Source organism: Nelumbo lutea, chromosome 3 (assembly GCF_056320005.1).
Source record: "Nelumbo lutea isolate HS-2025 chromosome 3, American lotus-T2T, whole genome shotgun sequence".
Taxonomy (NCBI): domain Eukaryota; kingdom Viridiplantae; phylum Streptophyta; class Magnoliopsida; order Proteales; family Nelumbonaceae; genus Nelumbo; species Nelumbo lutea.
Window position 1 is genome coordinate 21,000,738 of NC_142686.1, and position 11,667 is coordinate 21,012,404.

Consider the following 11,667-nt stretch of genomic DNA (forward strand, 5'->3'; position numbering starts at 1 on the left):
GAGATCTCGACTCAACACCTCTACAACTGAGGGAGACCTCAACTCAACACCTTGTCAACTAAGGGAGACCTTACCTCAACACCTCGCTTGCTAGAGAAACCTTCTCGACACTTCAGCAATTGAGGGAGATCTTGGTTTGGAATCTCGACAATTGAGGGAGACCTCGGCTGCTTGACAAACCTGCAATCAAAGGTAGTCATGCTCGAACTTTCGAGCTTTTGACTCGAGCTTGATAGTTTATGAGCGAGCCCCGACCCTAGAAGCTAAGAAACGGAATCTAATTGTAAATTTTGCTTTTTTTATTTCAAATTACAAGAATGCCACTCTCTACTACCAATTCTGTCTCTTTTGTTTTTTTTCTTTTAAATTACAAGAATGCCACTCTCTCTCCTACTAACTCTCTTTCTCTCTTTTTCTTACAAATTACAAGAATGCTATCTCTCTCTCTCCAACTGAGGGAGATTTCACATGGGCATCTTGGTTGCTAGGGGACCTGCAATCAAAAGTAGTCGAACTCGAATTGAGCCGAGCTCAAACTTCTGAGCTCAAGCTCAAGTCTCTAATTTGAATCGAGCTCGAGCTAAACAACACCTCGATCACTAAGGGAGACCTCGACTCAGCATCTCGGTCATTGAGGGAGATCTTAGCTCAGCACCTCGACAATTGAGGGAAACCTTAGCTCGATACCTCGCCTGCTAAGAAAACCTCAACTCGACACTTCAGCAATTGAGGGAGACCTCGATTTAGCACATCAACAATTAAGGGGGACCTCGGCTCAGCACCTTGACTGCTTGAAAAACTTACAATTAAAGATTGCCGAACTCAAACTTCTGAGTTTTTGACTCAAACCAAAATCGAACTCAAAATCAATTCTCTAATTCAAATTGAATTCGAATCTGATAGCTTATGAGCGAACCCCTACAACGCAGGGCTTAGTTATTTTAGATGTGGCTGAATTATACCAAACATCGAGCCACCTAAGATTTCCAACCTACCCCGCCCATAACTTTAAAAAACAACAATCCTACTCCAATGTGGTATATAAATAAGCAATTTGAGTCAATGAGTTTCCTTGCAATACTCATCACCAATTATTATCCTCCCCTTATTTATTAATTTATTTTAGGTAGTGAAGGAAGAGGGTGGGCGCCTTGGGTGAGGTGTCCTTTTTCTGGCATTCAATAAGTAATCTTGTATTTCGTTTGCTTGCATCTCATTTCAGTAGTCGCCCTCGCCCACCTCCTTTGCCAACGCCTTCAATGAAGAATCTACGAGCCTGGTCTGATCATCTCCGTCCGAAAAGCCAAACTCCTCCTCAACAAACACGAAAAGCCACTTCTCTTTTAGTTTCAGTTTCAGTGACCCTTGCCTTAACTCTTCTAACCATCATTCCTATTTATTACTCATCTCTACGCTATTATCCTTCGTTTCTATGGACCAGTTCTGTGTCGTCATCATCATCAACATCCTCCTCTCACGGACATGGCGTTTCAGCAGGAGCTCCATCGGCTAAGCAGTGCGATCTTTTCACAGGAGAATGGGTTTCAAACCCAGACGCACCGTATTACACAAACAGGACATGTTGGACGATCCATGAAGAACAGAATTGCATGAAATATGGAAGACCAGATACTGGGTTCATGAAATGGAGGTGGAAGCCAAATGACTGTGAGCTGCCCATCTTCAACCCGTCTCACTTCCTTGAGCTCGTCAGAGGGAAGTCCATGGCCTTCGTCGGGGATTCACTGGGGAGAAACCACATGGAGTCCTTGTTGTGCCTCTTGTCACGGGTAAGCTAGGTCTCTCTCTCTCTCTCTCTCTCTCTCTCTCTCTCTCTGTACCTCTCTCCTCCTACTGTCTGCAAATTGAATAATTTTCTTGCTAGCTGGTTTTTCCATGATTGGATCCGAGTTCCATTGCTAACTTTTGTGAAGATGAATTGGCCGAATTTTAACTGTCTTGAGTCATTCTGAGTTTGGGAAAATTAAAGCAAAAACAGAATTAATTTATCTGACTCTATGTACCTCCATCGCCCCTTCTCTTGTTCTCTTCATCAAATAGATTGAACCAAACTCAGAATGACTCTTCCGATCGATCTATCATGCCTGCGCTGAACTCTTGTTGTCTTGATTGGGTTACGCTTGTACACTTGGTGTTTTTGCTGGTTCTCTTTTAATTTAGATCTATTCTGTCCTATGAGATAGTGGGTGAGAAAAGTCTATATAAGTTTTGGTTATTTAATTTGTTAATGGTAACTTATATAGTAAGGAAAATTAATTGGGAGTTGGGACAAGGCTTAGAATTTAGATGATGAAAAATGGCAGAATTTAGATTTTCTAGTAAAAAAACAACGTTGGGTACATCACAGCTTTGTGTCACCTGTATTCAAAATTGAAGGTGAGAAAAATGCAATTGTGCACATTGTTTTTTTAAAATTCGCATGTACGAAGAGTGAGGACAAATGGTATAAAACTGAAACTGTGATGGTCCTATACAATTCTTCCTGCAATTTCCTTTTAATAATGAAGATTTTGTTTCTTTTTTCTTTGGTACAAGTATATTACTTGTGGACTAGAAGGTCCAGAAGTGAAGTTTCTTTTTTCTAGTAAAAAAACAACGTTGGGTCCTCCATTTGGTGCATTATTTAGATTGTCTATATCATGCCAAATTTACCATGGCCCTACACAGTCCCTATCAGATAGGCAAGCTGCAAGTACGTTCAATGGGCATTTAATATTTTTTTTTGACACTTGTCCTTTAAAATACCTTCAGCCTATCCTTTAAAAAGATTAAGATCCACTTTTCACAAAAATCAGAATATTTATCATTAAACGTGCTTACTATATTGTGTCTACTAGATCCAGTCCCGGCCCTACATGTCTCTGAGTGTTTTTCCATATTGACCAATGAGATAATCCCACATCAGAAGGTCCAAGATAGAACTTAGAAGGAAACTTAGCTTTGAATAAAAGATAGAGTCCTTGTAAAAAATTGGAGTTCCAACTAACTCTGATGGTGTCCACCGTAACCTTAACAAAGGATTGTATCCCTTTTCATGGCTAAGTTTTTCTCATAACATGACATGGCTAACCTTAAAAGATGCCCATGTTTTATAACAATCTGTATCTGCTGCTCACAATGTTGTGTAGCATGGGCCAGCTGATATATACATTGCACTTTAAATATATCTATAATATATATAACAGATTTATCCTAATTCAAAAAAAATCATAAAAGTTAAATCCAAATATTATATATAGAATGGTTAATATTTAATTGCACACATGCTAGGTGCTCTTGCATGAGCATGTGTCCATATCAAATATGACAGGTTGTTCAAGCAAGTTCCTTAGCGATTAAGGAACTTTCTATCTCAATGGAGTGGGCTCGTTGATTTGGTCCTCTCTCTCTCCCCTACTCTTTATCCATCCCCGTTGGGATGCAATTTGGGTGGGCCTGGGTTGAGTATTTGTTAAAATTTGAAATGAAATGCCAATGGGCCCAGGCCTGGATGTGTCAATTGGACCTGATTTGGTCTATTCCAGTCCAATCCGGCATTGGTCCATTTACAAATGGATTGGACCAAATCTGGTCCAAATCCATACAAACTGAATCTAATCCAGTCCAATTGAAATGCAAATAGACCCAATTGGGTCCAATCCAATCCAAATTAAGTGGAACTTCAAAAGTTACTTAAAAACCCAAAAAATATAAAAAATTGTAGAAATATATTTAAATTTTCACAAAAATATAAAAAATGTCTTCTTCGTTTACTTTTTTTTATCTTTCCTAGTCAAAATGTTTCATACATGGCGGCCTCTCTTGCTTTGTTAATAACACCAAAAGTGAAAAAAAAGTTAATGCTGGAACCTCTTTTTTAATCTTCAAAAAAAATAATGCTGGGACCTCTTTTTTAATCTTCATTGGCAGAGATCCCATGGATCTGTATCAACCTGTAGTTTCAGAACATAACAGAACAGATACTTAACTGTAACTGAGAACATGAAATGTAAAATAACCATAAATTCTAACATGAAATGTACACAATGTAATTTCAAAAGTATGTTCTTTGCGAGCAAGGAATTACATGAAGTTTCCTCTTAGTGTAAATTTCATTCGCTGACTAAGAGATAAAGAATAATTCCTTCAGATATTCCGACTGTCCTGTATCAATCACCATGCGAGGGTCAACCTGTTAGATATAATTTACAAGTAAAACAAGAAAATGCATAAATCACCATGTAATAAGTATCACAATAATTTGAAATATAAAAAACTATAGTAGCAGCTAGTGCAGCTCGAAACTCAAATAATTTATCTTCATCTTCCTCTCTTTTTATTCCTGTGAGTTCTCATTCTGAATCTAGGAACTCAGAATCAGACTGATACAGGAGCTTGATCTTCAGGTCAGGCTTAAAGCGGATTCTTTTAGTTTTCTCAAGGCTACTAACCAACAAATCTTTACCATCATCCCCCTCCCCAATCCCCCCACTGCCAGTAGCACTAGCTTCAAGAACTCGAACCTCCCCTTACCTAAACTCTGTAATCATACTCATGAATACAAGATTTGTCAAATGGAGTATATTTTCTGCAGCCAAACTCTATCCAAAGTTCCAGATGAGATGTAAAAGCTTGGAGGGAAGTTTTGATTAAGGCAGGAGGGTTACAGCAAATGAATGGTGAGATAAGGAAGACTGTCTGTTACGCCAAATAAAAGACCTTTCTGAAAAGAACCTGGTGCTTGAACAAAACCAGCAGTTGATTGCTTTTCTCCAACAGAAATTGAGAGACAGTGAAAATCTATTAGAGGATCACAAAACAGAGAGTAAACTGCTAATGGCCAAATTAAAAAACTTAGAGAAGAACGACGAGGTCAATGAGCTTAGAAAAATGACAGAGGAAAAAGATAATGGGAGGGAGTTGCAAGAAAAAAACATCTGAAATGGTGAATGATGAGCAGATCTTGAACGAATATGAAAAAAATAAGAAGCAACTTCTGGGCCTGGCCAAAACCAGTAGTCTAGAGGAGAAAATTGAAGAGCTCCATTTCAAGGTAAATCATAAGACTGGAGAAGCAGCGGAGCGAGCGGAACTGCTACATAAGTTACTCAAGAAGATTGAATCAGATGCTGCAGTGGCAGTGAATATAAATAAGTCGCTGAGGAAGCATGAAGAAAATAAAAAGGAGCTCCTGGCCAGAAACAGATTTTAGGAAGGGAAGATTGATGAACTCCAACTCTCCAATACACGCTCAGACAGAAGACTGAAGAAATGGTTGGATCAAAATCCAACACGATGTTAAGTCTCCAGAAGGAGCTAAAAATGAAACTTGAACCAAAGACTGCAGAAGTAGGCGAGGGAAAGACACTGCAAGAGATATAACCACCGGAGAGAAAACCGTCGGAGAGAGAGAGTTTGCTCAGGGGAAAAACCTAGACTGGAGTCCGAACTTTGCCTTCAATCGATTCGGTCCCCAATCGGTTTGTGGACTAGTAATGAGCTTTGTCCGTTTCGGACTTTCGGTCCACTAATTACATTGGACCATAAATGCGTAGACCGGCGATACGATTCGAACGAGGTCCAACCCGAATCCGGTCCATTGACACCCATACCTAGGCCTGATCTGTTTTTTGATCCGATTAGTAAATGAACCGTAAATTCGAGCCGAGCCGAGTCGAATAGTATGAGACTCGAGCTCGGCTCGAAACTGTTTTACAAGGCTCGAGGTCGGTTTGAGTCAGAATCTTGAGTTTGGTTCGAGTAAAAAATTTATAAGTTTAATAAAATATTTTTATTTGATATTTAATAAAATAAGAATTAATAATTATAATATTTTTATATTTTATAATTATTATATATATATATATATAAATATTCGAGTCGGCTTGAAAGCCTCACAAGCTAAGCTCTATTAGGCTCGAACTTGATTTGTTTCATAATCGAGCCAATTCAACTCGAACTCGATTGAAACCAAGTCAAGCCTTATTCGAAGAGCTCGTAAAATCGAGCCAATTCAGCTCGAACTCGATTGAAACCGAGTCAAGCCTTATTCGAACAGTTCGTAAAAAGGTCGGCTCGTTCCACCCCTTACCGGTACCACTGTGTTGATTGTTGAAGAGGGGAACATGGGACCTTCCAGTTCCAGATAATTGCAGATTGATGGTCTACGGTTATCGTCATCCCTCACAAGTTGTTCTTCTGTGTATTTTTCAGGTGGAGAATCCGGTGGAAGTTCAACTCCAACGCTGGAAATTCACCAGCTACAACTTCAAAATCGCCCATTTCTGGGCACCCTATCTGATCAAAGCAGAGAGAGCCAACGCCAATGACCCCTCCTACACTGCCCTCTTTCACCTCCACCTCGACGAATTGGACCCTGAATGGGCCACAAAAATCGTGGAGTTCGATTACATTATCATCTCCGCTGGCCACTGGTTCTTCCGGCCAACCTTGTTCTATGAGAACGGCCAGCTCGTGGGCTGCTTCAACTGCTACAGAGAAAATGTGACCGATCTCCGTTTCTCCCACAGTTACAGAAAGGCTCTCCAGACTGCCTTCAGAGCAATCTACAGCTCAAGAAACTTCAAGGGTCTAACGTTTCTCAGGACATTCTCTCCTCAGCATTTCGAAAATGGCTCATGGAACCAAGGTGGAAACTGTGTGAGGACGAGACCCTTTACGAGTAATGAAACTCGTTTAGAGGATATCAATCTACAGACCCACTCCATCGAAACCGAGGAATTCGAGGTTGCAGAGAGTGAGGGAAGGAAGAGAGGACTGAAGTTTAGGTTGCTTGATATAACATTTGCTTCGTTATTGAGACCAGATGGGCATCCCAGTCGCTATGGGCACTTGGCGCCCCATGACAATATGACCTTTGTCAACGACTGTGCACACTGGTGCTTGCCTGGGGCCATCGATGCATGGAATGATTTACTGCTTCAGATGATGAAGATGGAGGATGGAAGATCCTTTGATAAAACAAAATCAAGTTGGGCTTTTCATTTTTTTTAATTAGTTACTTCTTAACTTTCTCTCATTTACATCGTGATGTATTCATTTGATCCCTTCAATTATGCATGCTTTCTTGGTTTGGGTATCTGGTAGGATTTTCATTTGTCAAATAGCTCTGAGTTTGGACTTTGGATGAGCTATCGGCTTATTGCTTGTTTGGGCTCCGGTTCTGCTAATGGAAGCCCATTGCCGTACTTGACCTATGTAGGCCCAAATAGACGTTTCGAGGTCATCCATCATTCATCAATTACCAAAGAAGAATGAAAAGGGGTGATCCTTAGATGACTAGATTTGTTATATTCAATATACAATATCTAAACCCAGGTATCAGTGACCATGACTGGAAACCCAGCACAGAAGCCCATCTGAGAATTGAGTTAAAATTCTGATGGGCCTAACTCGCTTTGTTGATGGACCCACTACTTTGGGCCATGGAAAAGGCTGCATATGAGGTAGCCCAGATGTTCCTTTCCTGCTTGACACTTCGGCCACCAGATTCGATATGCCTTAAACGGAAAACATCTTCACTATCATCATCATCTATTCATCTTTTTTGCATTCATCAAAGAAGGCTGCTACCTCATGATGGTTTGTGTGGTAATTGTAAGCTGTGATGCCTACAAATCATGTAACATAGTAAAGGTGACACAGGGATCATTCATTCATTCTTGTATTTGAATTTCTTCCGATCACATGACCAATCATCTCTAAACTTCACTCTTTAATATTGTTTTTTTTTTCTTGGGTACTCACTCTAATGCATCCTTGGAGATGGCATGGGCTCTTCTCCAACTAGCATTTAACATCTTAAAGCAAAGCCCTTGACATGATGGCTTTCGGTCCACTTGGAAAAAATGGGCTAAATGGATTATAATTTAAAACAAATTATATAGCGCAAATTCCATATACCCCATGGGGTTATTTGAATTAAACCCCGTTTGGGAGTGTTTATTGGATAAATAAGTGCCTATCCTAATAAACACTTAGGAGTGTTCGGGGTAAAAGCATTTTTTTAAACGGGGTATTATAGGTATTTTAGAAATTACGTGGCAGGCCAAGACATGCTACAATAAGCACTTTTTCTTAAAGTGCATGAAAAAAAAAGCAAAAATTTTGAACTTATTCAAAACATGTTTATTTATTGAATAAGTACTTATTCAGGCTTATTTCCAAACACATATAAGTGCTTATTGATGTGATCCTAGCCCAAAATGAGCACTTTTTCCAAAAAGTAATTAAAGATAAGCACTCCCAAACAAGGGCTTAACTACCTAAACTTCATCAAATTCCCTTTTAAACTATCATAAGTGAAGTAAACAAACATCTCCTTTAGCACTTATAAACCTCCATTAGTACGTCAAGAAAATGGATGAAAAATGTTACATTTTTAAATACCAACATTACACTTTCCCCTTCATTTCATAGTTTAAGATGAGAAAGGGACATTTTTTCCTTGAACAAGGCACACAATTTTATCCAATTAAGTTTAAGGCCTCACTTTGCATTGAAGTTTGACATCTGAATGACTTTGAATTTATAATAATTATTTCTAAAGGTGCATTGGAGTTGGTGAACTTTTCTTGGTTCTCAAGTCTAAATGTAGAGAATGTTATTCTAAAATCTTGTTGTTGAGTTTTGAAAAATGAAAACTGACAAAACATTTTTAAAAAATTAATTAATTAAATATAAAATAATTTAATGGATAACAAAAGAAATTGTACTAGATAATAAATATTTAAATAGGTCCTTAAATAAAACATAAATAAATTATTATTATTATTATTATTACTATGGGGTTTTCAAATTGTAAGATACTAATGTAAAATAGGAATCTTTTGGGGGTAATTTTTGGAAAACAAAAAGTGAAGTGACTAGCAGCCCTATTGCTATTGCCCTTGGTGATGAGCAGCCTAGAATGAAGAAGACAAAAGCATAAATCTCTAAAGAAAAGGACAATTTGGGCATTTAAAAATGTCTGACACATCACATGATGTATATAGTGGCATTTTTCATTCATTTTCTTGATAGAACGCTAATATATTTATTTATTTATTTATTTTTTTGTGATAGATCAAGAGAGAATTTGGCACAAAATAAAGCTTAGGTGCTTAAGTGAAACCCTCTATCTAACAAATTTATTTTATTATTTTCTGCATGCATGGCATCCAACTGCATATTGATAATATGTCTCATACATCATGAGAAGATATGCCCAATGTGCGATTGGATTTATATGTAGAGTTTTTATTGCTTGCAGGGAATATGTGAATGTCATCGCATAGGTTTGGAGTATCCCTAAAATATATATTAAAGGGGCAAAGATTCCACATTTCCACTCCAACTTTAAAAATTGTATCGTCTCCCGATTTCGATGAGAATGTTGATTCATATCATCTGATCACAAATCAAATCTAATTTAGTTTCTTAACTCAAATTAAAAAAAAAAAAAAAATCGTAACTCGTAGGCTTTCAAGGCTAATTACATGACATCGATGGAGGGAGGTCCCATTAGGTTGTTTAATTATAAACATATAACCTAGTCTTATAGCCTCTGAAATCACATAAAATAAACAATCTGAATAAAATACTTGTCTTATCAACAAATAAAAATTAGGGTAAATGTACTATGGACTATGGGGTCTGTGACAAAGAAGCCCTTCTGTTATCTTTTCGTTGAATTCCCGTTGTTTTAATTCCCATATTACCCCTGTAATAAACATTTAAACAATCGGGCATTGTTCATCTTCCCCGACCTCAGATACACGAATAGCAGTCGCGAAAAGCACTGTTCATCTGCCAAACACCGTCTCTCTTTCTTTTCCTTTTCTATTCCAATTGCTCATTGATTCAGAACTTCATTCAAATCTCTCTCACCTATAACAAAGCGGCTTCTTCTCTTCTTCATCGGCTACAATGTGCTTCACAGCAACCTCGGCTACACACTACAAGGTGAAGGACGAGGACCCAACCCAATTCCACCGCTGGTTTAGGAATCAGGTGAAACTGAATGATTCACATTCACATTGAGTAATTTGATTTTGGTTGTTGCTTGCTAATACTTGATAGCTTACCTAAACGCGCTTGGGGCTTCGGATCTCAAGCTTGGCATTGGTGCTCAAGGTTGTGGTGGCGAAAGGCCCAGCAAACTGGACCACATTCTCCACCGTGAAGTTTGATGAATCTATGCTCTGAGATATCTCCTCCACCTTCACCAGTGGTGGCTTCCCTCTCGAGAACAGCGGGAATAAGCCCACAAAAGAGGTGTATCTACAACGCACACACCAACCATAGAAGAGTCAAAGCCTCGGTGGGAGCTGCAGTTGGGTTCTTGATCTTAGCCTCCAGCTGGGTGATTAGCTCTACGATCTCTGCTCTGTTCTCACTAGAGGCCCTCAACCCTTGATCCATGCCATAGAGGGAATCCATCAAAGGTTCCTTTAGGTTATAAATCTCGCTGTTGCTGGGTTTATCTGGTTTATCGGCCATTGTAGTCCGCCGCTGCAGTCAATGAAGTTCTGAAGTTACCGCCGGAAGTCTGCCAGAATGAAGTTCTGCAACTTCAATCAAATCTTTCTCTGAAAGAGAGGGAGGACTGAGCTTCCGGCGTGCTGCAGGGGAGGCGGCTCTGGCTCCGCAAGTGTTGCAGGAGGAGAGTCTCCGGACTGGTCCATGGTGCTAAGTCCACCCTTCCGCCCCATCTCCTGGTATCCTTCCGTGCCTAGTTGCTCCTTCCTCATCTGCTCTCCACGGCTCCTCCCTTGGACGAGATGCTCCTGTGCTGTGAGGCTCTTCCCTCTAGTTCCACCAGGGACTACAATCTCTCCCTGCCTGGCCCTGGCGTCAAGTTAGGTTCTCTGCTGCGTCGTGGTTTCGCCTTCACAGTAAGCTCTGTTCTTCTCTCCGTTTCAGCAGCGGCAAAGAATTGTTCTAAGATCGTGGCACGCGAGGGTAGTATGGGTTGTCAGATCCCACGGTCGAGGTGGGGCTTTGTTCCGATCGGACGACAAAGGAGGGGGAAATGTGAAGCCGTGTTCTTACGCTCTAGATGATGTGGAGGAGAAGATCAATCAGGTGCTGGAGGAGGAGGAAGAGGAAGAGAAGCTCAGTTGTCTTGTTGTGATCGTGGTCGCGATCGGACAATTGAGGTCATGATGGCTGCCGCAAAAAATAAAATAAAATAAAGGCAAATATTTTATAATTTACCCTGAAAAATAAAATAAAATACTTGCCTTTGATCTTCCACAATACTAGCTGGGCACGAGTCATCATCTAGTGAGTGCTTTTCTTAGTATTTTTGGTTTAATTGTGTCGGCAAGCTGCCTCTTTTGTCGGTGGTAAATCCTTGGAGATTCACTGCTGGTGATGGTGAAAACAGTGAGTCCGAACCTGCCAGACTCGGTCATGCTTATTGGTGTCATCTGTAACCATCAATCACAAATCAACAACTCAACTACGGGAGTTTTCCGTCAATACCTAAAGTTGATTCAGTGTCGCTGCATTACATCACCATATACTTTACTTCATCATCTACATCTGAATCATCATTGATAATGTTGACAATTTCCCTGAGATTAGATGTTACAACATTTTCTTCTCGTGTACGTCAATTGGAAGGAATCATAAATCCAAATGTAGAGAGATTTTTCACTTTTG

At 39.6% G+C, this 11,667-nt stretch overlaps 1 protein-coding gene and 1 long non-coding RNA gene across 2 annotated transcripts; one reads left to right on the forward strand and one right to left on the reverse strand.

Moving 5' to 3' along the window:
* The first annotated feature begins 1,102 nt into the window (after nt 1–1,102).
* On the forward strand, nt 1,103–7,099 carry LOC148863470 (protein trichome birefringence-like 19). The gene is made up of 2 exons (XM_088975605.1): nt 1,103–1,790; nt 6,214–7,099. The coding sequence occupies exons 1-2, from the start codon at nt 1,260–1,262 to the stop codon at nt 7,012–7,014; spliced, it is 1,332 nt and encodes a 443-aa protein (XP_088831731.1). The 5' UTR covers nt 1,103–1,259; the 3' UTR covers nt 7,015–7,099.
* On the reverse strand, nt 3,753–5,475 carry LOC148863471 (uncharacterized). Its single transcript, XR_016109368.1, has 2 exons — nt 4,534–5,475; nt 3,753–4,164 (listed from the first exon to the last, which is right to left on the reverse strand). It is a non-coding gene; the product is annotated as an uncharacterized LOC148863471 (long non-coding RNA).
* Nucleotides 7,100–11,667: the final 4,568 nt, after the last annotated feature.